The sequence below is a fragment of the Tyto alba genome, unplaced genomic scaffold, assembly GCF_018691265.1.
Source record: "Tyto alba isolate M040663 unplaced genomic scaffold, T.alba_DEE_v4.0 Super-Scaffold_11, whole genome shotgun sequence".
Lineage (NCBI taxonomy): Eukaryota > Metazoa > Chordata > Aves > Strigiformes > Tytonidae > Tyto > Tyto alba.
In genome coordinates, this window is record NW_024881273.1 from 8,880,496 (window position 1) to 8,907,303 (window position 26,808).

Genomic DNA, 26,808 nt, shown 5'->3' on the forward strand with positions numbered 1-26,808 from the left:
TGATTGACTCCAGTTACAGATCATTTAACTGCTGGTTTCAAAGCAAGGAGCATCAGTAATGCAGATTGCTTGTCATGCCTGTGACTGTAAGTGATGGGTAAGGACATGGAGGTGGAATCACAGACAGTCTCTACATGCCATATAGCACAGACCAAACCCCAACCCGTTGCAAAATGTGCCACCTAAACCCAACAGAATCCAGCATAGCTAAGGTGTTTCCTGTTGCAGAAAAGAACAGATACTGGTGTACACAGGAAAAAAAACAAAAACAAACAAACAAAAAAAAAAGCTAGGGTCCAAGTTAGTTTGATGAAAAGCAGCCAAGCCTACGCTGAAGTAGGTAATGTGTGCCATCAGATGGGCTATTCCCCAAAGCCAGGGTTATATGAATACCCCAGAACTATTCAAAAGCTATTAGGGAAGAACTGTGTCAAGTAACCAGGGACAAATACACAACTAGAAGAAGTGATTAATCAGTGTCAAGATAGTCACTATCTGTGGCAGCTACTCCATATGGACCATGTCAGGTCAGTTAGGAGCCCCACATCTTACTGAAGTCAGTGTTTAATCTAAATGGTTGGAAGGATTTCACACAGATGGTGGACACATCCAGACTCACTTGCCAAGCATTCGTGGACAGGCAGTGAGTGACGGGGGAGCTCCCTTGACCCCTGGAGAGAGGCAGGCTGGCACAAACTGCCCACCAGCTCCCTGCCCTTCTGCCTCAGATGAACCACGGCTACCCCTCGGCTGGCCACAGAGCCGGGGCTTCGCTGTGGCCATCGACGCGAGGATGTTGGCAGTGCCTTGGCATGAAATGCACTCTGCTTATGAGGAGTATAACTGCCATTCCACAGCCCAGAGAAAGGTGGATTTACCACCTCAGTCTGATGCTAGCTTTTTCTACTGAAGCAACAATAGGACTAATTTTCTTTTTCTTTCCCCCTCCATTACATCCTTATTATGGTATCTCGTAGCCTAATTTACATATGTTTTGTATTACTGTGGCTTTGCCTTATCCTACTTATTCCTCCTCCTTTCCCCCAGTTCTCTTGATAATGAGTCTGCTGTAGGGCAAGGATTTATTCAGACTATCAAACACAAAAGGTGTGTAGGGCATGGAGAATTGCAGATCTCAGACTTTTTAAACTGGACACAAGAAAGGTTGATTTGGTGATTCAGTGCCACCACCAAAGCATGATTATATAGTAAGCCTCTCCTGCATTGCTTCTACAGTCTGGGGAAGTTTGGAACAAGAGCCAGCTCTAATGAATTGTGGTTATCTGGAGAGATTACAGATCCCTGTATTGAGGGAAAACCAGCCAGATCTTAAGATCAAAAAGCTGTGTAGCAGACCTGCTTGCTGCAAGTACTGAGAGCACTGCCAGAGGCATTGACCAACACTAAGACACTTGAGCCTCATGTTTATGATTTCACTACCATGACTTGACACAACATGACAGGAAAATGTTGCAACAACTGTGGCAGAAAGTGCAGACGCAGCTCCTGCAAGCCCTGGAGAAGTTCTTGTATACACATCACCTAGAGAGAAAATGTAAACTATCTCCTGAGGTTGGTTCATAGCAAGCTTTATACATCAGCTTTTAGACATTAAGATTTTTATACCATTTTACTCTACCAAGAGAAGAACATAGAATATTAATTGTCCACATAGTTGAGAGCCCACTTCTGTTACTTACAAAGCAATAAATTACAAAAGAGTGTTCAATCCAGACCCAAACGCATATTTACATGATTTTGGACCACCGTATTTTTTTAATCTGCAAAACCTGCATGGCTATTATGTGTTATTTAGAGAATAAAGACTTACTTGTGTACTGAGTAAAACCTGAAGCCAGTGTTTAGCTGATAAAGAGGAATTTATTGAAACAGCTTTTTTCTCCCAAGATCAGTTTAGTTCTGTTTGCATGTGCAAGATTAGGTCATCCCCTTTCAGCCTTCCAATGACCTTTCTCAAACTGAGCTGGACCAGGGCCTCCAGTTCTTCCACCAGTCTCCCAGGACAAGGCAGCTTTGGAGGAGTTTTGTCAGCATTTCTTTGGCCATGAATTGCATGCACCAACCAGGACAAAACCATTTCAGTTCTAATGGAGGAGGAACTAGGCTGGCAAAAAGGGAATAGCAGTAGGAGCAACACGAAGGGTATTAAGATTTTGCAGATCATGAGAGACAGGGTGTTACAGAAAGCTTATAGGAGGCAGGGCTGAGATACTGAAAGAGAAGTTACACAGGAAAAGGAGTGACACAAATAGCTCAGGAAGTGCCCTGAAAGCCTGACCACAGTGAAGGGGAGGGAGGAAGGGAATGGGAGGGAAAAAAGCAGAAGTTTCACCTCCTGTGGAACCAGTTAGTAGTTACATGGGTGCTGTACTAAAGCTCCCACGCCCCAAATGCTGCCTCTGTAAAACACATGTGGCCTGATGTATGTTAAGCCAAACCCACTCTTAGAGTTTGCCCTCTAATAGCTATACAGGAGGAGCCTTCTTCCCAACCAGCACCTGGCTGAAGAGGCTGCAGCTCAGTGGTCATCAGCGTAGTCATCAGCTTGTAAATTCATCATTGTAGGTTCTTTTTGCTGGTGGAGGCAGCAGTTTGGTGAGGTAGCAACTGAGGTGAACCCATGATGATAACAGGCTAGGAAGAAAGTATCAGTGAGGGAGTAAAGGAGGGGAAATATGACACAGCTGCAGCCTGGAGGGAAGCAGTAGAGGATGTGAAGATGTGGCCCCAGAGGTGGAATGTGGACATGAGCGAGCCACAGATAAGTGGGGATTTAAGGTGGCTTCTTAAATGTGAAAGGTCTTCAGCACACAAAGTAGACTTGGCAGGGTGGCTCCATGATTAGAACAAGCTGGAAGAGTCATGGAAAGCTCTGGACAGCATGCTGAGGAAAAAAAAAAAAAAAAGGAGGGGAGGGGAGAGCGATTACATGGGATCATAAAGCCCTAAGAAGATCTTAGAGGAGATACTAAGGTAATTCTCATCTGTTCTGACCAGAAATCCCCCTCCCACAAGGCAGTGCTAACTTCATGAAACCAGAAGTGCATTTATTCTTAAACAGAACAATTGAAAAAAACATTTCTTGTTTCATGCAGACATTAATGTTTCCCAGCAATTAGAAAGACACTGAAATCTCTGACTGTTCAACCTGGCCCTTTTCCAAAGTGATGGGTATGACTGTCTCTCACTCCAATCTGCTTAGGAAGGAGTTTGAAATCCCATGGCGGGTATTGCACCCTCACCCCCTCCCTTTCTCAAGGGCTGAGGACCAGTTTAGCATCTCAGTTTGGTGCTTTTCACAAATAATTGATGAGCACAGGATGGCTTTTGACAGAACAGGAGAGGATTACCCAAGGCAGAAGGGTTGTGAAACGCTCCACCCTGCACCACAGCAGTCAGCAGTGGAACCCAGAGGCCAACAAAGGAAAAGGCAAGTGCCCTGAATCTCAAGGATTCATCTCCCACCCCACATGTAACAGGACAAACTGTGACCTGCTCAAACCAACCTGGAACAAGGGTAAAGCCCAGCTGGGATCATCAGTGGTGTCTGGAGGGGACAGCAAGCAGCACAGTCCCCTCTCAGCAGTTCTGGGCCTGGAAGGAAGGGCTAGCTATGTCACCAATCACGCCCCAGTCAATCATTTTCTGCAGCCAGTTCCTCTCAGCAGTGATATTGTGCTGAAAAAGCTGCAGGGACAATAGAGGCAAAGTTATAGATCATTCCTTACAGTGCCCCTCATCCTGCTGAGAATGCACTGGATCCTGCCCAACCCAACTTTGCCTGCAGCCACTTGCAGGACTTCCACTACACAGGACTCTCATCACCAAACTAGGACAGATGAAAGTCACCTTGAAGGTGCCAGCATCTGTGCCCAAGCTGCTCTCTGAGAATACAGCATGTGCCAACATATTCCCCTCGCCTGTCCCAGCAGGAATTTCCATGGCTAACGCCGGCAATAGCTACCAGACCTCACAGCTGCTTGACTCCCAGCTTTGACTGGTAGGTTTTCCTATGGAGAACACCTTAGTTTGAAGGGGAGGCAATTTCTACCTCTTCTTTCCGTGAGTGACCCATATTGTAATAATGTATTGGCATAGTATTGTCATGGTTGCCAGGGTAACCAAAGCCTGCAATATTGACCTCTTGGCACATATGGAGGGCTAAGTTCAACGCAATGATTCCCATGGTGGCGTATCTCTGGGAAGGGAAAAGAGAGAACACCTGTTTAGGATTCCAAACTCATGCTTTTACAATACTGACACCAGCAACACCTTTGTAGCTGGGACCAGTAGCTTCTTCCACACTCTATACAGCAAAAAAATATGTAAATAAAACAGGATAGGTGCATGGACAGCACTCCCAAAACTCAAGCAAAGAACATCTTATGAAAAGGTGCTGCAGAAGGTGACGGCTCATGAACACAAAACCTCTGGGTTGGTAAAACATAGAGCTCCATGGAAATCAAAAAGCTATGAATGGAAGAAATCAACACACTTTCTAACAAATCCACATCCATGACAGAGCCTATACAAGGTCTCTGCATCTCTTCCTTTTCCACATGCCTCTGTGTGTGTATTCCCTGCTGGCAGCCTTCGTGTGATACCTCACTTTTAATCCACGCATTAAATTCCTGTCCCTGTCCTGTGTGCTACAAAACTGCCTTCGGCTCACGTAAAGCTAACACGGCCAAGTACAAATTCAAATGCTGCCTTAAAAGCTTTGTGACTGAGCAGCACAGCCACCATGCTCGCGAGCAGTTGAACATGCTCTCTAGTCCCCCAAGCACTTCACACTCCTCGCCTAGATTGTCCCACTTTACGCTTTCCAAACATTTTAGCAGAGAAATGTACTGTTTTTTACAACTTTGCTTCAGCAGTCAGGAGACTTGGCATCTAATCTCAATGCCAGACAAAAGTCAGTGCATGACCTTGGACAAGGTTATTTACCACACCAAGCCTTCAAGCTTCTCCTGCATTTATTGCAGATTATAAACATCCTAGTAGTGCCTGGCAGGCTTAAAGTTAATTAAAGATTGGACAGCACCATCACAAAGATTGTCAGGACCAAAGACAAAGTATCATTAGATTCATTAATGAAATAATTCTCCATCATGCAGCGAAGGGGAAAACTGCGCTCCAGCAGCAGTGGGCATTACCGGCCAGCCTCAGGCCAGAAATCTGTGAGAACAGTGTGTTTTAAGGAATGCCAAACAAAATTCCTCCCATTTTACACTAGATAATTATCATTAATGGTCTTCAGATAGAGAAATCCCAGGAACACATGAAATGGCTTATATGGACAGCTGCTCATCACTAGAAAACCAGGTTTTCTGAGGTCTAGAACTAGGGACAGAAATACAACTCTAAAAAGAGATTTGAATGCGAAATGGCCAGGAGTGATGGAGCAGACTGGAATGAGAATAACAGTGCAGTGCAGCAGGGAAAATTATTCCTTTCTGGGTAGGATCAGGGCTCTAAACCTGAAGTACCATGCTATAGGAAAAGACTGCATTTACTAGAGGAATGGACTAGTTAATCTAATGAAAAGGTTTTCCTTCCCCTTACTGAAGCAGTAAGGTATAAGGGAAGACACAGGACACTGATGCTCATCTGTCTGCCCTCCAGTGCAGTATCATACCCTACTTGACTCATCCAGCTGCAGCAGTTTGTACGTTGCTTCATAGGTGACATACGGGTTGAGAATACGTAGCTGGGAGACATTCCCGTTCCACTCCCGGGGGGCTGGCGCCAAAACCCCACCTTCGTCTGTGGAAGAAAGGCAGAGAGATGCTTGAGGCATGCCCATGGGCATCAGACAGTGCCATGATAAAGACCCCTGAGTTAGCTGTGGTTTACTGCTCTGGCTGGGTGCACAGGACTCAGGAGAGTTCAGAGGAACAAAGGATCTCCTGGCGTTTTCCACTTATTCCCATACACCTGTCTCCAATGTGGCTGAGACTGGGGTCTTTCTAATTAGTGAAAAATAAGGTCTCAGGTGTATTATGCATCTCATTAAATATTTGAAAGATACATGATTATTAGAGCTACTGAATATGTCACTACAAATAACCTGGTTTCAACCTTCCCTCTTTAAAGACTTCTCACCTTATTCCTTGTTTTCAGTAACACTTCTCTCAGCCAGAGGAAGTCCAGGGGCTTGAATGGGACAAACACCATCAGTGTATCATTGTCATTGTTTTCCAGAAGGTTGGGCAGAGCTGATTCAGGGAAGAATAGACAGACGTTGGTTCTCTCACCCACATCTTTTTTGTGTTCTTTTACTGGAGCATCATTTAACCTGAGAATCAAAGCCAGAATTTGTCCAGTTTCAGTATCACTTGTCCCCAACCATGGAGGCAGCTGTGTGCTGTCGGATACATGACTGGCTGTATGAACTCACTTGAGGGCACTGACACACGTGGCCCAAGCTGGCAGCCTGGTTCCATGGTATGGGGTACCTCACACAGACACACCAATAGTTCCTCCCTTGTAATAAAAAGGCAGACAGTAGTGGCAGACAACCACTATTTTTCAGATAGGGAAGTGAGGCACAGAGAAATTAAATTACTTTCTCAAGTCATAGTAAAAATGCATGTAGTCCTGTAACACTGAGATTGCCTGCCACTCCACTGTGCTGGAGATGGTTATCCAACTCCCCAGGACAGCATCTGTGAATGAGTGGTACAAATTCTGGCTCCTGCAGTGCCTGTGCTTGGCCATGAACTTCAAGAACATTATTTGATTACCTGAGCTGACGTATCCTAGATGTTATATTTGCCAGGCAAGAAAGTCATGGGCGTATTATCACTCCTCAGTCTCTGCTTAATTGTTAAGGCTTTAGTGAGGATTCAGTACCTTATGATAACATGGTGAGAGTCAATCATTTTCCCAAAGTGTTGGCCATGGACGGAGTAACCATTGCCGACCACAATGCACCTTTGGCACCATAAATTGGCAAAAGAATAGATTGCAAGAGGTTAAGTCCTTCTCTCACAAGTGTCTCCACCAGGTTAGACCAGAATTCCTGAGGGTCTCTTTGATGTTCACATATAACTCCTGGGGTGGCATCAGAGGACGGAAGGCCTGACTAGTAGGACTCCAACTGTATCTTAGATAGATGGGACTTATTTTATTGACCACAAGGCAATGCGGTGCCATCAACACACCAGTAAAATCATGAGGGATCTCTAGTTAGCCAGAGGACACAAGACACTAAAGGAATGGAGAGAAAGTCAAGTGTGGATACCTAGCAGACCCATAACTAGTAGGGTGAACCTCTGCTTAAGGAGTGTAGTGTATTGTAGAGAGGAAGAATGACAGGCCACAGAATAATTCCTCTAATGAATTAGGGAAAAGAGGAAGGGCCCAAATGAAAGTGTTTGCCAACAGCTGCCACAGTCTACTTCACTTTCTGCTTTCTCTGAATACATGCAGGCAGAACTGAGGGAGGCACCCAACTTTCCAAGCCCTGGGCTGTCACACTTGGGATGGAGTTAGAGCAAGAGAAAATAGATGGGACGGGGCAATATTGAGAACAGAGATCAGAGTATGACAGAAGGTAAAAGGAGGGAGCTGCGATCTAGTAGCTTAAGTTTATCAGTACGAGAGCTGCTTAAAAGGGCATGTTTAAAAGGGAGAGAAAGAGAAACCTACTGAGAGAGGAGATGAACAGTGACGGGACTGAGAGGCAGAGAGAGCTGTGAAGTTGAGCACTAAGAGAGAGAACTTCGAGTTGCTGCAGAAACCAGGGCTCCCAACCCAACTATCACTTCCCTCACACGCCTGCTGCCCCAACACCCATCTCCAGCCCAGCCTCGTACCGGGCAAAGGATCCAGGCAACTCCTGCTGAGGAAGAAGCTGCAACGTGGTATAGGCAGAGAGAACTGGAAGATAAAAAGTTGAAGAGTCATCTTCAGGGAAGAAACATGGCCCCACCACTTCCAATGAGCCAACTTTCCTTCTTCTGCTGCTCTAAGGAGATAGTTTTCATACTTTTGTAATGTACCAGGACATTTTACATGGGAGAGCCTGCTCCAACCCCACTCTTGTCACATCCATCTGCCCAACTCTGTCCAAACTGAGGCATTTTTCCACATAAGAGGCATGCACTTTATGACCATCACTACTAGCAACTGAAGCTGATCTGTAGTACCTCACACTGAAAAATGGCAAAGGCACTGACCCACTCAGTGTCTTCTCCCCATTGGCATTTCATAAGTTCCACAATGGTTCCTGCTCCATCCACAAGAGCACTGCTGTCAGCCTTCCCCTTTCCATACCTCCTGGCACAACTAGAGCCTGGAGTTAAAGCACTGCCCTCTTCCTGCATCACCACCATCATGGCCTATGACCTTTTCTCAAGGGCACACCATCCAGTCGGTCCAGATTTCCTCTGGTGCACTCTGGTGCCCACCTGTTTTTCCATCTCCTCTACAGCATTCAAGGCTGCCCCATAAGGTGAAAGCTCTCCAGCTGCAGTGTCTGTCCAAGACATGACAATGCTGGGGGAAGAGCATTGCAATACCAGAGCTCTGCAGCCCGAAAGGCAGTTTATGGAACCACAGAACTTGTTCAATCTCTCTTTTAAAAGGTCTGTCCACGAGCGAGTATAAGGATTTGCTGGTCAGGAAAGGCTTCCGGTGAGATTCAAACCTACCAAAAGAGATTCAGAGAGGCAGCAGTTTAGGGATGAGTGGAGCAGTCACAGCAGTATCAGACACAAGGACTAGGGCAGCTGAAGTAGGCTGCATAATGAAGTGCTTTGGAAAGCTACTGAGCTATCCTGAAGTAGTTCCCAGAAATGACCCACATCTTTTAAATACAGTCCTTACTGCTGTTTCCAATCCCGTGACAGCAGCAGTGACATCAAAATCTCATTTCCCTCCAGTTCTGGCCCCCCGGTTCCTCTCCTTTTTCCATCATGTTTCTTCTCTACATGTTTGAAAGGATGAATAAGTGTTCCCCAATGTTTATCCACAAGAGAGAGGGGCAGAATTCCAGTTACATTTCCAGTTTCATTTATTAATTCATTTCATGACAAAACTCATGACACCCATGACAAAGCTGCACTGAACATTGATCAGTTCAACAGTGCATCTTTTCCTCTCTAATTGTCCTTCAGAGGACATTTTACACATGCATCTATATCACATCATTCTGCCGGCCTGTTGACTCACTTGTAACAGTGTCAAGATGTCATTGCACAAGTTAGATTAAATTAGATCTATTTCCCTTCCTGCATATCTGCACATATACCCCAGGCTGCCAGTATCCACCCATCAGCAGACACTGAGACACTGATTCCTCTCTCAACAAAATTCCCCAAACAAATGAGACATCGCTAACAAACCTTCCAAGAAAAGGCTTTCTCCACACAAACCTTCTCTGGCAAGCACCAAGATGCTTCCTGTAAAAGAAACAAGGTTCATTTCCTACTAGCCCTTCCTAAAGGCTTTCAGATTGTGGCCTGAGAATTAGTGATAGTTCGGGAGGTTTCTCAAAGAGGTCTACAAATGTAGGATTTTCAGCTCATGACCATGTTGTCCAGTCTCCCAGCTACTGACCACTTCAGTCCTATGAAGAACCAGCCCCCACCCCCCCACCCCCTGCCACCCGCCAGCTCAAGCACATAAAAGGCTCCTTTACACAGAAGAATTTAGGTGGAAACAGATGGAGACCTAATGCAAAAGTTATGTCAAGCTGTTCAGGACCTTGAACAACTTGAATTTTAGAAAATCCTTGGCCTCAGGTAAGCCTGTCTCCAAATAGAGACAGGCAATGAACAGCACTGTGGGATGTCCACAATGCACTCTGGAAGTGACCATCAACACCAGGGAATCTCTGCTGGAGTCTAGCAAAGACATGTCTAGGCTCACCAATGCTGCTTTGTCCTGCTGCTTTTCTGTCTGCCCTGCCTTCAAGTCACTGCCAGACTGCCCTTCAAGTTTCCAGGGTTTTATATTATTGGGTGAGCTGTTTCTCACCCAAGTCTTATCCTGGGACGGTGGTTGCCTCTTTTTTCCATAAAAATGAATTGTGCCCCACCTCTAACCCAGACCACGGTAGCACTGAGGTCAGAAAAGGGAAGAAGGAAAGGTAACTTACTCAATGTGACTTTCATGCGAGTTCGTCACAGAGTAGCACAGGCTCTGCACGCACAGACCTGCAGAAGGCAATGGAGAGGCTGACACAGACGTAGCAGCTGCCCGGCCGCAGCACTGCAGCTGGGACCACCCCACTCTGCAGCCCGCAGGACCTCTCCCCACTGCCAGCACCTCCCAAGCCCCTGCAGCCATCAGAGCTGCAGACAAGCAGACCCTGTTTCAGAGTTTGGAGCCTCCAAGTGGCTGTATTTGAGTGAGCCCCTTGCTAGACAAAACTAAACGGGGCCTGCTGGTAACGAACCCTAGCAAATGCCTCATCCTTTTCCCAGCAGCTAAGGGAACTTGCTTGCAAGCTCAAGTCTCACAGCACTCCAGCAATCACTCACATTAATCTGTAAAATGACACGGGGACAATGCAGAGAGGGGAGGGGATTGGCCATGGCAGTCCCTGAGCCGGTCAAGCCCTCGACCCTTTGACATGCTCCCCGTGAGGCTGGCCTGGCCCCAAAGCCTGGCTCCCCTTCCCTGGCACCCGCAGCCCTCCTGGCTGTGCCCACTGCTGGGGTGAGCCATGGAGTCCCACATTAACAGCGTGGGCTGCCTCTCTCCTTTCTCTGCATAGCCGTCAGCCGGCTGTTCCTGGGGATATCACAGGGGCAGGGGACCATGAAGGCCATCAAACAGCCCCTGTTGCACATAGTGATCCATTATCCCACAGACAGGCAGTAGGATGCAGCTGCAACCCACGCTGTGGTTCTTGGGTACAGATCCCAGAGGACCTCAGAAAAGGCTCATGGCAATAAGAAAAAAAATGTACATGCAGGAGAAATCCTCCCAGGCTGAAATCAAGAGGTTCATGCCAGAGAAAAGATTAGGCAAAAGCAGTTCTGTAACATGGACAATAGCTTGTCTGAGCAGCTCTTTGCCTTGATCAAGGTGCTGTGCTGGTTTAGAGTACAAGCTCAGCTCACCCCAAGTGCCCTGCTCCACACGGGTGAATCTGGGCCTGTGGGTGCAGAAAGGAAAAAGTCCTCCATCATTTGTACCCATATAAATAAAATGACACTGGTCACATCTTGGTCATTAAGCAGCAGTGACTTTTTCTGTGACAAATAACCAGCCTTTCAATGGCAGTATGAAATTAGAATTGAGTTTCTTTTACTCTTGGAGGGAGATCACAAGCAGTTGTATATACTCATACAGACACTGCATCAGCAGGTTTCTCCTGGACCTCCTACACACACCAGAGAGAGGCTTTCATCAGCTGATTACTTCTGGGCTGCTATACACAACACAGGTGAACATCCACCTCTGGACCCTAATCCTGCAAAGATCGCAGCAGCATTTATCAGAGGGTGACTGCTAGACCTCACACACACACACAGGAATTTAATCTGTGTATCACAGAAGCACATTCACCCTGCTCTAACCTCCCACAGCCCTGTGCACGCATATCACACAGGATGCAGGTCTTCCATGGGTGTTTGCAAATATTAACGCTTTTGAAGGAAGTTATTCCTCATTTGCCCTTGCTGCAGGCAGCATATTGGGTGGGCATAGGAGAAAATTCACTTTACAATTGTGCAAAACAACAAAAATATTTTTACACTTTGGAAAACAAGTCACCTTTTAGATGCTTCTCTACTCTCCACACCCCCAAAGACATCCAACATGACTTGATTTTCTAAAAATACACCCAAAACAGGCACAGTTAAAGCCTCTATGGAGAAGCCCAGCTTTGCTAGTGACAAATGTGAGTGCAAAGCCTGTGCACAAAAGAACTGCATGTGGCAGGATGATTTGCAGAAGGGGGATCAACTTTTGGGAAACACAACTGCTGGAGTAATCAATGTGCAGTTAAGAGAGAACACTGTGACTAGAGGCTGCGTTTCCCTTGCTGATGCCCATGTAAGTCCTCTCCATCTCAGTCTGTGGGGACACCTAGGGCTGCGTGTATCTGATTTACCAAAACACGTCCCCTTTTCTGTCACCTCCCATTTTGGGGTATCTCCAAGTGAAGACCTCAGTGGCCAGGCAGGTCCCCTCCTTCTGTAGAGCCCCAGCTCAGCAAGACCCTAAGGCGGGGGGACACAGCAGTGAATGCTGGCTGGGAGAGAGCAGGGCTCAGCATGCACCAAGGTTTTCTTACCTACACAGAGCCAGATGACCAACTTTTTCCACTGGAAGAAAGCAAAGAAGAGTCTTCCTGCTATAGATCTGGCATTCATGCTGTCTCCATGCACATCCTGCAAAGCAGTGGAGACAGCACCAATAAAAAAACAGGGCTGACAAACTTTCACCCGGCACTTTTGCAGAAACAAGCAGGCTGAGCACCCATCCCACAAACTTAGACTTTCTGATGCCATGCCTCTGTCCCTACAGCATTGGTCCATCCCCATGCTCTGTCTGCTACCCCACAAGACCCCCGTGCACGATGGAGAGTGGCTGTGTTGGGTCAAGCCCTTCTCTCACTGTGCTGCTGGGTGCTCCGGCCAGTCGAGGCAGTAGATAAGCACTCAAACTCCCTCATACCCTGAGCCCCAGAAGCAGGCTCTGAACCAGAAACAGTGATCAGGATCAGTGCAGCTCATCCCACCACCTGCACAGAACTCATGGTCACAGCTAGCATATCCAATAAGCACTGGAGGCACCTACCCACTTTCTCAGGGACGTTTCCTTCTCACAACCCCACAGTTTGTTCCTCCAACAAGGGAAAAGAGAGCCTGCAAAGTGCTGCTTTGACTGCCGAGAATAAAGTCCTGTGATCAGTCCTAGCAAGCCATGGAGTTTGTAGTGTTTAGGTGTCTGAGTTTGACTGACAGCCTTAATTATATAGGTACAGCATCACAGCTCCAAGAGACAATTGCTGGTTCAGGCTGGTGAAAAACAGGAATAATGCGCTCCTGTCTTAGAAGGATCGTGCAGAAAGTGAGAGCTCAGATTACCCATCTGATGGTGATCATCTAATTATCTTCAATGAGCTTCATACAAATCCCAGTTTAGCAGGGGGAAGCATAGTGTGATACTCCCAATCCACCCTCTTTCCCCTATACCCTGGCCTGGAAAAAGGCCTTTGCAAGGCAGATTAATCCATCCAAGCAGATCCTCCTGCTCACTGCCCTCTGAAACCCAGGGCTGGCAGCTGCTGCTCCCCGTGGCCATGCCAAGGAGCTCCAGGGATCCACCAGCTGCGGGCAGTACCTGCAGTGCCTCAGGGCTGGCCTTCAATGGGAAGCCCTGGTAGCCTGGTATGCTTTGGGAAGGCAGGGTGTTTTTCTGGGTCAATGGATGTACTTTAGGGGAAGGGTATGGGGAGTGTTTCCTAAAAAGATCTTAAGACAAGGTTATAGACAGCCCATCTCTTCTGGCTGTGGACTTACTGTGGGCATGGGAGTGGGTTGAGTGAGTACACTCCACAGGCTGCTTCCTCTGCTTGAAAATACAAGGAAAGGGTTCTACCATTTTTCCTGCAGGTAAGCCTTGCAGACTCACACTGCACTCTCACTCATAAACGGGGTCTCCCTTTCTCTTGCTCTGTCAAACTTTGCAGTCAAAACTAGATGCAATGTTTTCTAGACTTAGAGAGAAAATCTTTAGTTCTGAGCATCAATTCTGTACTTGCAACTTCCCATCCCTCTCATCTGTCCCTGGAGTTAGTATCAGCCTGATACATTTAGGAGTTTCTTGCTGTCTACTGCTACTGTGCTTTCCCTAGGGGCAAGCTAAAACCAAGGGAGGGAGAGCAGGTACAAGGAGTTCCATAATCAAATACAGCAACCACAGGGGATTAATTTAACATTTTGCTCTTAAGTGAAGGAAAGAGGCAGGGACAAGGTAGGTAGAAGATCCTGTTTCCTTCTTATTCTCAAGACAAGATCATCTGGAACCAATCCATTCCATCTGTCCTGCACCCAGTCTGGAGCAGGAGCTGTAGGAGGTGGAGGACAAGCAGTCTGAGAATAGCCCTCCTCTTGCTTGACAGAAATGCAACTGGGTTTCTTCACTCGGTCAGGGCTTTCACTAGCACCTCCCTTATTGCATTGAGCAAAATAGTCCCAAAAGCCTGCGTGCATATATGCAAAATGCTTCCTGGCTACCAAAGAGCTTCAGCTGCCCATTTCAACTCTTTGCAAGCCTTTTAGGATTCTTTTCACAGAGGCTTTTTCTTTTTCTGTGTGATTTTTTTTTTTCCTCTCTTCCATTTTAATTAAAGTATTTGTCTCCACAGCAGGAAATGTAAACTATGCAGCAGGCAATCTTGATATATATTTTAAAAGAGGAAAAATTATTTAGCAAAGCTATTATCTTCAGATATGCACAGTAGAAATCACTAGCCCTGTTCCTAGAAGCCAGGAAAATCAAAGAAAAAAGGGAAAAGAGGGATGCTATTCCTTAAAAAAAAAAAAAAAAAAAACTAGAAAAAAGTGATGAATGGGATTTAAATTGTGTGCCTAGAAATGAAGGGTCAGATTTTTGGCCAAGAAAAAAATATTCCTCTTAGAAAAATGCAGGAGCTTTTCCCTAAGAAACTCCAAGAGCTGAGGAGCAGCTGAAGTCTTTTGAAAATCTGCTACTCGGTATTCTCACTGAAGAAGGGCTGGCTGCTAAGCACTAGTGAAAATCTTGTTTTGTCTAAGGTTAATTGGGAGCTGAATGCTGCTGCAGGTGTGGTCTAGGTTGCCCATGTTGACTATATCCTGGGTTTGGAAATCAGCCCTTAGTGCCTGTGCAGTATGCTGTTCCTGGCTGCACAGGTGATCTGAAGAGGAAAGCGATAATTTACTACTCTGTGACTCAGTTTCCCCACTTGCAAAATTGAGGTTATCACAGTTTAGGCTACAAACCTAAAATCATTGTCATAGAGTAGCTACGATGAGTCCCTGCAGCAAACCAAGAATAACAAAAATATCTAAAGAGATGAGGCACTCTCCATTCTTCAGAGAGCAATCGATTAGTTGAGCTATACTGTGATTTTTGTCCATCAGAGATTGCAAACTTGAAAAAAAAAAATGGCCTAGAAAATGAGAGTGGATTCTTGCTGATTCTCTTTCCCTCTTCCCACACCACTCCCACCCTCTGCCTCCCCTGCTCCAGAAAACAAAAAAAAATAAATTAAAAATCAACTTCTCTAAATATTGTTTCTCTCACATCAGCCCAGCAGGAGAGGCAGAAATCAAATTATAACCACTGAAATAACCATCAGTGCTTAGTGCCAGGAGGGTGGGAGGAGACACTGGAACATTTTGCTTTAGGTTTCAAAAAAAATAATCCATCTTTATTAAAATAAACAAGTGAAAAAGAAGAAACAGAAAGAAAATCAATCGTCTGCATTTACAACAGGGAGATATCAAGCAAAGAGTGCTCCATAGAGACGGACAAGAGCTACAGGAACCAGACCCCCTCTGTCCTTCTCTCTTGGCAGAGGTTATTCTTCTCTCCTCTCCTGATTCTGTGCTTTCTGTCCTGGATATATGTCTTGTTGCTTATGGAAAAGTCCTAGAGAGAACTTTTTCCTACAGGGACAACAGGAGGATGAAAAAAAGAGCCATCCACCTTGCGTTCACTAGATAATTCAAGACAACCTCTATGAAGAGGATCACACTGTTTTTGATACCTACAGGATCTGGCAATAATTTGGGCAGAACTTGCTGGGTTTATACCTCTTCAGTTCTTTGTAGATAAGAACAGATAAATGCCAGGATTGTCACATCCAGATATTTTTACAGAGTTTTTCTCCTGCAGGGATTATTTCAGGAAAAAGCATGTGCTATATGGAAATGCTGTTGCAGCCTTCCTGTTCGTGTCTACAGCTCTCTCTGGTTTTTGGATAGAGGATCGGTAACTTCAGGAACCAGCAAACTAACAAATCTGCTTGCTGCCTTCCAAAACCCAGCTGCCAGCCAGCAGGATATATATTATCATGCAAGACCTGCACCAGAGCTTGATTCCGACCAGTGGTGTGTATTTGAAGACCATCTCTCTGCCCGTGTGAGCTCAGGAGGTAAAGTCAGACGACGTGGCGGAAACGGGGTCTGAGCTTGACTAGGGCACAGGCAGCTTTCCTGAGTGCACCCAGGCAGATGCATTTGGGGCACACTGGCTTACAGGCACTGCTGCCCAAATTAGTCCTATATCTACCTGTCTTGCTGCCTGGCTAAGCACAGCTGGTCTCTTTGGGGAAGGTTTGGGACTATGCAGAGAAGGGAATGGTCTCAGATATGCAAAGACCAGGAAGCCTGTCACATACAGCTGTGACGAACCACTGCAAAAAGCATCCACTGTGCATTTTGGAAGATGCCAGCTCACAAACACATGCTCAGGCCCTTGTTGCAGCACTACATGTACTTGTGTCTCCTCTGGTCCCGAGGAGATGGGGTGATGCTGCAGCAGCAGCCAGCAGCTTGGACTCAAGGCTTTTCCCTAGTTGGGACAGCAGAGCACTGGGTGTCACCGTCCCCAAAACCTCCCTCCACACCTTGTCCCTGGAAAGCCACCGCACTTGTGGCAGCTTCACCTCCACAGAGGGGTTAAAAATCCAGTTAAGTTGTAGAGGAGGCTGAGGCGGTTTCACGCTCCTGCAGTGCCATCATGTGCTTTAGGTACGCACTGCAGAGACACTCCTGGCTGGCAAAACTTGCAGGGGCCAAGGAGGCAGAGGAACTGGTGAGCAAAACTTGTGTCCCTGGAGGTGGCATGTTGCAGGTTCCGGCACTGGCCACTCAGGAGTGGGAAGCCCTGTGGCCACCACCACCACATGTACACCGAGAGGTGGTCACAGGGCATCCCAGAGCCATGATGCTCTCTGGACAACCAAATGTTTCAGCACAGGACTGAAATCAGCCCCACATCCTCCAGGGCTGATGAAGACTACAGAGATCTCAGAGGGGAATTGCAAAAGATCCCCTAGCAAATGAGCCACGGAGTGGAAAAATGGGGATTTTGCCCTCTATTTCATCTAGAAAATTCCCCATCCTGGAGATTTCCCAGCAGGCCCTTCTTGCTGCTTAATAAACCCTGTTCCACCCATGGCAGGTCCTCAGCTCCTGTCAGCGGGCTCTGTGCCGTATCGTTAAGCAAATCCGTGGGAGAGAGCACTCATTAACAATGCCCGCAAACAGCGTCACGATGCCCTGACAGCATCTATGGTGACAGCTGCAAAGTGCCCCTCATCAGTGATGGCAGCAGCAACTGACAAGCGCACCATGGTCTCCTGCCACCTTGAGGGACCTGGGAAGGGGACGTCCGGCAGCAGAGCTGGGGACAGAGGCGGCCCGCACCATGCACAGAGCGAGGAGGGCAGGGCACAGGGCTGGCAGCACTCAGGGCCGCTGGTGTCACTTCATTCCCTTTGCTTGCTGCTGTCTGGCTCCCTGGTGGGAAAAGACACCTTGGGATACTGCAGCCATGGCTCTCGGGAGCCAGACCTGTTTGCATCTCCTCTGTGGTCAGCGTGGGTCCTGCCCCTCCACGGGGCTATCACTGTCATTGCATGGCCTGTTGCCTCTTCCCGTTCCCCTAACCCCCTCCAAGGCACGACTCCAAACGAGACTCTCCTTCAGTCCTCATGTTTTCTCCCATTGCTCTGATGCCAGCTTTCTAGCCCAAAACTTTGGAAATTCATCCTGCCCTCAGCAGCTCTGGCTTTTCTTCCCCCTGAACCTCAGACAAACAGCAAAATATGCAGGCAAGCCCTGGAGCCTAAATTCTGCAAGGAAAAAATGAGCAGGGGAAAAATGAGCGATTGCAAGGGGAAAATGAGCTAATGCAAAAACAAAACAAAACAAAACAAAACACAAACAACCATTCGGGGCAGAAGCCCTGCAGGGCAGGTAGAAGAGGATGGATCCACACACACTATCAGGTTCAGGGAGAGATGATGACTCTCACAGCCCTGGGGTATGCACACACCTTCTCACATCTCCCCAGCTTGTGGTCCAGCCTGACACAAGCAGAGAAGATGGGCATGTCATGAGGCCCCAGTTTCCCCTCCAGTGCCCCCTGGTCTGGCGCTGGAGCCCAAAGCCCTAGCAGCTCTCTCCGACTGCCTGCCCACATCATGTACTGGGGCAGAGGCTGTCCCAGCCAGCACTATGCCCCTGGGAGGACACACCAGGAGGGAACAACTGGAGAGCAATGAGAGGAAAAGCCTTTCAGGGGTTGTTCTGCTTGTGCCTTGCAACAGAGGCTGCAGCTGCGTCCAGCCCTGCACGCTCGGGGCTGAAAAGCAGACACTATGAGCAGCACTGCTGCGGGGATAGACATGGTGGCAGCACAAGGCACTCCTGGCTTCACGGCCCTTGTTTCTGGTTCTTGCACTCACCGGGAACATAACATTGAAACAAATATACAATTTTTAAAAGCACCAGAAGGGGAGGAAAGTGTAGTGGTCTGACAGCAGCCAGGGTGCACAACGCAGGGCACCAGGGCGCTGAGTTGTGAGAGCAACTGCTGAAATAGCCATGGCCGGAGATAGCTTTTCTGTTGTGGGAAGGAGGAAGACAAGTCCTGGTGTTAGGTGGGGGCCAGCAGGAGCACAGGGCTGCTGCAGCGCGCAGGGCCTCTTTCTCCTGCCGCCCTGCCTGCCCGGGCGGCCATGCAGACCCCCTGTGCTGCCGGCCCTGCTCTGCGGTTCCCTGCCTTCGCCCTCCCCGCAGCGAGTGGCCGCGGGGGCCGCTCACAGGGATGGGTTTGCATTTCGGCCCCCCCCCCACTGCAGCCGCTTTAACTCTCTGGGGCTAGAAAGAGGCCCTGTCCTTCCTCGCCACCCTGCTCTTGTCCGGGTGGCCTTAGTCATGGTGGCCTTTGTGTCCCCAGAGCGACAGCCCCCCCCCCAGGCCTGTCACAGCGCTGAGGGGCCACCAACTCCCACGAGCCTGGCAGCCATTTTGAGCCCAGTACCATGCAGGCTGGTCCCCATTTCCCTGCCCTCGCCGGGCACTGCAGACCCCGGGCAAGCATGGCCACGGTGGTGGGGATGAGCCAGGGCCACCACTGTGGTTTGAGTCCTAGCCCCGGCCTGGCTGCCAGCCATCCTCGCCCCGAGCTGGCGGCACCTACCTCCTCCATGGGCCCCCCTGCACATTCCCCAGGCTGGGGGATGAAATCGCTGGAGCTGATGAAACCGGCCCGCAGAGGCGGGTGGCTGGCAGGGGTTGTTCTTCCAAGAAGCTGCTTTTTCAGGCTGTGTAGCTGCCGCAGCCTCAGCGAGACATTCCCTGGAAAGGGGAGGGTAAAGGGGTGACTCGCCACCCCACCACAATGCCCGTTGGAGAAGCAGAGGGGTGAGGTGGGATGGCAGGGAACGGTGTTCCCGTGGAGAAACTCAGCCAAAAACCTCCCTCTGTCAAAGCTTTTTTCACAGAAACTTTGGGCTGAAAGTGTTATAATTAGCTTTGGCGATGCTCCCACCTCAGCACCCACTATATTCCTGCTTCCCTCTCACTCTCTTGCTGGACTACCTTCACTGCAATATGTGGCTTTGGATGGCCATGTTCAGTTATTACCTTTTAATGAAAAAAAAAAAAAAAAAAAAAAAAAAGATATCTGGGAGAAAGTAGGTTCTTTGCAATCAAATAATAAAATAAAGGATCTTCCCCAACCAGATTCTGACAAAAATTTCTACTCAGATGAAATATATGCCAGTGTAAATGGATGAAAAAAGTTATTAGAGTGGAATCACAATATTTTACATTCATTTTATAGCAGTCTAAATGACAGCAAAAACATAAGCATAATTAGGGGCGTTCAAACATTTTCATTTCTTTCCTCTCTGTATTTCCTTACCTTTCCTAGCCTGCTCCATCTGGAGGAAGGCTTCCAGCCAGGAATGCCTGGCAAGGAGTCAGGGGCAGAGGGATGCTCTCAGACCAGTGTCCAGGGCTGATTTTGGATAACTAGAGAAACAAAAGCAGGATCTATTTAACCTCCCGCTCTTTGTTAAGGCTTTATAGAAAAGCACTGTGGTAGAGAGGTCTGTGAAACTGTCTGTCCACGGACACCCTCAATGTGTGCCTTTTACCACTGCAAGCCAAAACTTTGTACAGCCAAATATTCTCTCAGTCCCTTCTTTACTTAAGCATATGTTTAATTTGAAATCACATTGACAATGGTAGGATGCAAGTGGTTTTGCTTAGATGCTCTCCTGATGTGGGTGTCTAGCTACTGATCAGCCCTATCCTTTTTCCTACCCCCACTTTGAGTCACACTTCCCAATTTTTTTGCTCTTGGTGGTGTCTATTTTGATAGATGGGAAAGAGATGCCTCTTCAGACTTACTGTGTTGCAATCAGCTACCTCCTAGCTAGGAGCTGCTGAATTGCTGCTTTCTAATTACTCCTTACATACCCAAAAAACTTGCAGCCGGTGGCACAGTGGGAAAAGGATGGTTTTCAGGTTTCCCTCATGCCTGGAAAGGCAGCAGGCAGCCCCGTGTCTGCTCAGCATCCACTACTCCTGCAAGGGCCAAGCCTGTTGCAGTGTTTTGGCCCAGAGGCAGAGAAAAAATAGCTTTGATTAGAGATAAGCAGGATGTTTTCCATTCAGAACTTCCAGAGAGATATTAGACAGGATCAATGGAGCAAGCCTCTCTTTAAACACCATCTGCAGAAGACAGAGATCCAGAGTTAACAGGGAAATGAGCTGCCTGACACAAAAGTACAGTCCTTTGATTTCATCTTATCCCTGTGCCAAAGCAACCAGCCCTTAGGAGCACAATGTGCTACCGTGCGTATCGAAACATCCTTCTGTGGTTCAGAGACTTTGCACAGGAGCTGGGGGAAACCCTGTTTTGCCCTAGAGCAGACCCATGCCAGCGGAGAGGGGGAAGCTTGAAGTGGCAGTTTGCCATCACGTACCAGCTCCCAGCAGTGATGGGCACTGCTCTTAATTGCATTGACCCCTCTTGAAAGCAGGCTAAGCCCTTCACGTACAAGTGAGAGTTGTTGTTTCCCGTATTTACACAGGATGTCTGTAGGGGGGCTAAAACAAATCACCAGAGCAGATAGAGCTTGAGAGGTCTGACAGATATCTCCTGGTAAATTGAGCTAAGATGCTGCATGAGCCTCGCTATCTGCTGGACACTGCCATCCCACCACAACCAGCCGATCCCACCACGGACGTCTGCTGGAGCCCTCGCTCCCCACCCACTGCCAGGAGAGGCAGAGGAGGAAGCACGAAGGCACTGCATGCGAGCTGCCAGCCACCCACTTATGTCTGCCAAACTTCCCAGCGCGTTCCCCCAGCCCAGATGAATAGTGTAGGTTTGGTCACGCCACTGAGGAGCGTCACTGCTTCAAATCATGAGACCGACTTAAAAATAATAAATGATGGTAAGTGAAAAGTGCTCACTTCCTCTTCATTTCCCCAGAGTTTAGGAGGGTTTCGCAAATGTTTAGAACTCTGGTTTTCAGGTTTTTCTGTGATGGCTAAAAGTTTGTATTTGCTTTAGTGAAAACTTATGACTCTCTTGTAATTAAAAGGTTCCAAGAACAGGACTTAGAAGCTAAACAAACAAACAAAAAACCCCCAATATTATTGTATTTGCAATAAAGCCCACCAGAAGAGACTGCAATAAAAGAAACTCTTTGGCCAGGCAGTTTGCTTGCCTGTGTATTTACAGGATTTACTGAGGTGCAAGAGGAATGGATATAAATTGACACTGGCAAAGGGATGGTTTTTAAGTTCTGTAATTCATATAACTTCAGCAGAGGGTCTTGCTTTCTGTGCCATCCCCTTTCCACTGCACCTGCATCAGCCGAATCAGTGACTGCCACCAGCATCACCTCATGGATTTGCAAACAGAGTGTAATACAGGTAAGGACCCTGGCTCACCTCCAATCTCACAACTGTAGGTACCAGAGGCAGAAGGTTTCCATGGGCATATGCAAGCTGACATGCCCTGTAAAATCAAACTACCCACTGCAGACTTACCAATTCTAGTCTCCATTAGCCTAGGCATGTCTGCACTGCTCCCTGTTTTGTGAGCCAGACATGTCCAAGGGATAGGAGGTGAAGAGAGAATGATTTTTCACTGTCTTTTTAATGCAAAAACTGAGAACATCGAGTTAAATTAGTAGGTGATATGCTGAAAACAAAATAAGATATACAGCTTCACACAGGAGAACTATGGGACTATTTGAGTGAAGATTCTGTGGATGCTCAAAGTTTGCATAACTTTAAAAAATGACTAGACAAACTCATGGAAGAAAAATCCAGTCAGAGCTAGAAACCACAAAGATCTCACTGTGCTGCAGATTGCTGGAGGCTGCTAGAGAAATAGCACTATATGATTGACCTATTCTTATACATTTACCAAAGCACACACTGTTGGTCACTGCTGGAGACAGAATACTTGGCTGGATGCACTTGTGCTCTGACCTAGCCTGGTCATTCTCTTTCCTTATTTATAACAGTATGTTAGCACTTGAGGGAGGCAAGATCTGTGCCATTAAGAAGCTGTTTTCCTGTTTTCTGAAAAATATCCTCCTCTGAAGGCTTAGTCTCATTAGGAATCAGTGGTGGGACTCTGGGATGGCAAGCTAAGGGTCCAATGACTGTCTGAACAGGAACATCCCCAAAACAACTAGCAGGGCTTTATTAATAGACAGCGCTGTCAGGTAGCTTGGATGAAAAGACTCATTCCTGCTATCGGTTCCAAAGGCTCAGCCTGGCAAAGAGTGTGACTGCAGATTGTGAGTGTCTGTTTCCTTTTCTTTGTTTCCTTGTTGTCTTTTTTAAACAATCTGCCAATTCATCATTAAGAAATTAAATATTTTATAGCTGCTGTGATGCTGATGACAGGTGCCAGATTGATTGGTTCTGGCAGAGGAAATTTGCTGCTCATTTCTTCCCTTTGCAGCAGTAAGTTATGTGCACAGGGGTAGAAAGAGGGAAGAGCTGAAATCTCCAAGCTGTCCAGATCTGACCCAATAAAGAGTTTAAAAATAGGTACAATCTGGAAACATTTTGGTGCCAACAACAACAACAACAAAAAAAGCCCAGCTAGAGTGGCTGTATTTGCTAGTTCTTTATACAGCGGGTGGAAGGGGAGAGTCCTTGGCACAGCTAGCAGAGATGTCAAGGTTGCCCTGACTTACAGGGCCCCCAGGACAGTGCTGTTTCAAACCAGCCACAGTGCTCCAAAAGGAATAATCATGTAATTAAGCCACTAGCCTTAGAGCCAGAGTCCTTGATATCTGTTCTGGCCTCTGCCACTGACTTCTCATATGGCCCTGAGTAACTCACTTCATCTCTCTCCTGGGGAAGCTGATACCTCTCTTTTTGAAACTATTATTTCAGACAGTTTCTGGTTAGGAATGATCTTATCTGTACAGCACCTGGCACATTAAGGAGGCATCAGCCAGTGTGGCCCAGCAGACCTCCCCTTCCCACATGCAACCTGCTTGCTCTCCCCTTAGCCCCATCCTGAGCAGACCCCATCTCATGTCCTGGAAGAAAGGGGATTTGGGAAGTCTGTGCCCATCTTTGATCGCCTCCGCCTCCTCCTTCTCCACTGCCTTTCCCATAAGCCAAGTTCCCCTGGGGCAACCTGGTTTATGCAGCACTAGGCTGAGGAGACAGACGAGACACGTTCCCAGAGATGACACTAACAAGATTTACTACGTGACTAAGGCTTGCAATCGGTGGTGATAACTAGAGAATTACCCTGATAAATATTTGATATGATTTGGAGAGTAATAATAGATTTTTCTTGCCCACGATTTCCATCAAGAAGAAGCAAGGGGAAGAGCTGCTGAAAAGGGGAATGTAATTGTGGCATCCATCTTTCTGGCTGAGGTTACCCGTCCTTTGCAATAGATCAGTGGGGAATAGGGCAGGGGGGACGTGGAGGGGCAGAAGGTGACAGGGCATCCCTCAGCCCTACCGCATTCAAAATCTGCTGGCAGGTCTGCGGCTCTGGGAGGATTGAGTGTGTGACTCTGTGTGTGTGTGTGTGTGACAAGCCAAACTGAAAGATGGAGCAGGAAAAAGAAAGGGAGGCCAGAAAAAGAAAATAGCCTTGAAAGATCCAGGGCAGCAATGGAAAAAGGGCTGGGCTGGTGATGGGGAGGGAGAGTTGGGACGCAAAGGAGCTTTCTCCGTGCTGTTGGATGTGAAAGGATACAAGGGCTGGCTGCTGCTGCAAAGGCAAGGCATGTTTTTGTAATCCATCTCAGGGTGCATGTCCATGGTCAGGTGTAAGCAGTCTGCCTATAATTCCACCACTGCCAGGCCAGGGGAAGGATTTGTGCCTGTGTTAATCAGCCTTGGTCTCAGGCTGCAGGGAAACCTGACCACCTGTAAGCTGCACCTTTTCTTTAATGAGAGCACCTCAACACCACCAAATCCAAATAGGATTCTAACTCATCAAAGCCAAGATATTTTGTTAACATGTAGCTCAGAGCAGCAAATATCTCTGTTGGAGAAGGTCAGAGCAGCCAGTGACACATGGCCTTGAAGAGTGTGAAAGCAAATCTTCCCCTTCTCCCACTGGCACAAGATGGTCTCGGAGACCCGCAGTTTTTGCTGTCATTTGACATCATGGGCAGCAGGACCACAGTGCTGTCCCGCTACCGCAGGTCTCCCAGCACACCCTCAGCAAAGGCCAATAACTGGCACGTAAGTGTTTAGTTTCCATCTTGCTGCATCTACAGCAAAACTGTGTTAAAGACCGTTGGTAAGTTTTCATTTCTGAGAAATCACATTTCCTCACACTGTCATTCACACAACAGGACAACCCTGCCAGGAATCTCCAGCTATAGGATCTGGGATACTCAACGCAGTGGTCCAGTGCAGAGAGCCCCCTTTCCGGGCTCTGCCACTAACCTGCTGAGACACAGAAAGCAAGTCACTTCATCCCTCTGTGCCTTCATATTCTTTCCAGTGCTTCCTCTGCCTGATGTAGCTCTCCCCTTTGGAGGAAAGGTTTGACAGTGCCTAGCACAGTGGCGCCTGGATCTCCAGTTTCCAACAGGGTGTAAATTGATGTGTCCTCATTCCCAGAGAAGTTGTCACTGGTGGAAGCAGCAGAAGCTATCTGTCTCTGAAACAGTGGGCCTCCTTTCACTTTGGTGCCCAATTTGAGGTCTCTGACAGTAAGTGTTCACCTCATTCTTTATTCCTGTCCTTATTTTGCACTCAAGTCATTATTCCGGCTGCATTCAATGGCATCAGCTAAAAGGAGATTTTAAGATAATGCAGGGGAAGCAAGTGAGAACAAAGATCACAGCAAGGAAAGTGGTACTTTGGCATGTTCACATAACAGCTACTCCGTCAGGTGGAACATGACAGTTATTGTAGGAATCTCTTCATAAACCCTAATACACACTCAATTATATACTCTTAAGATTCCCTTTTTGTTCTGTGTCATTCATCTAAAGAAGTGTCAGATGGAGAAAGGCAATAATCCATAGAGACACCAATTCATTTTATCCACATACTCAGTGATAGTTATTAATAGCAGAGCTGCTGGTTAATTGCACGTGTCCTGTTACAGGAGATCAATCACATATAGAAGAGCTTGAAAACAACTTAGTGTCATTTTACATAGAACTGTTTAGTCAGGGCTACACTCATGTCCTTGCTGGACTCGTACAATATTTTGTGAGGGTTAAGATTTGCTGTGGTTGAACTGTCCTGCTTTCCTCCCTGAGTTTACAGCTAACTCTGGTCTGTGTGCACAAGCCGGTGTTATTCTTTTGGGTTGTAGTGTAGACACAATCTGAGGGGCCAGGGCTTGCAATATTGATATGCACAGCCTTGATGTCTTCCATATTAAAAGATAACAGGAAGAAAAAGCCAAAGGGCTTTTCCTCTGCAAGAGGCTGAAGACAACATGGTTGTGTCTTTGGCAAGCCAGCAGCAGGAGAAGGAAAGGCAATGTGCAGCACATAACAAATAAAGCTAACTACTGCTATAGATAAATCACCCATCTTTTATTTAGGATCACATAAAGTTCCTAGGCAGGGCTAGGGATCTTGTTGCATGAAATACTGCACATACAAATAAGACTTCAGGCTCTTCTAAATTTTTTTTTCTTTAATATATAAATAGTAATAACTCCACAATGAAATCAGATGTGAAAAAGTGGATGAGAGGAGCCCCATCAAAGACAAACTCCATTTCCACCTCTCATCTGTATCACCAATTCCTAGTCCAGTTTCCATCACTTCCAGCTCCCAATAATCTTCATGGGCTCTTGAAATGAACAACAACAACTTCCATCATCACATACTAAAGGTTAATCTCCCCTTCAAGCAATCATCTGCATAAAAATGAGTTTAATTTTTAGGGATAGGTCCTAGACAATAAAGCTACAACTTATACTGCTAGGCTGAAGACAGATTCAAGCAAACAAGGCTCTGCCTCCAACGATGGATTCATTCAAATCCAGAGAGCTGGAGTTGAAAGAAAAATTCGATAAAGGCTTCTTGATTTTTTCCTTTTCTGCCCATTAAGTTGTTGCCAGATACCTTAATTAGATATTGTTATTAACAAGAACATAACACACAAATTAAACCTGCTCCATGCTTCATCTCATTTGGCCAGTAAGGTAATTTTACCCAACTGTGTTCTCTGGAGGGCATGAGATCTGCTTTATCTATTCTCCTCATCTCTGATACAGCTCCAGTTCTGGGCCCCAATTCTGCTGTGCCTTTGAGCATGAGCCTTGCTCTAAATCTACGAG

The 26,808-nt window shown here is 47.1% G+C and overlaps 1 protein-coding gene across 1 annotated transcript; it reads right to left on the reverse strand.

The window, feature by feature from the left end:
• Positions 1–3,600: 3,600 nt before the first annotated feature.
• On the reverse strand, positions 3,601–12,356 carry LOC122152746 (CMP-N-acetylneuraminate-beta-galactosamide-alpha-2,3-sialyltransferase 4-like). The gene is given in 11 exon segments (XM_042786433.1): positions 3,601–3,708; positions 4,073–4,219; positions 5,660–5,757; positions 5,760–5,787; positions 6,127–6,319; positions 6,877–6,972; positions 7,842–7,905; positions 8,547–8,674; positions 9,372–9,428; positions 10,127–10,184; positions 12,275–12,356. Coding segments are annotated over 11 exon segments (1,056 nt in total). The 5' UTR covers positions 12,354–12,356.
• Between the last annotated feature and the right edge of the window lie 14,452 nt (positions 12,357–26,808).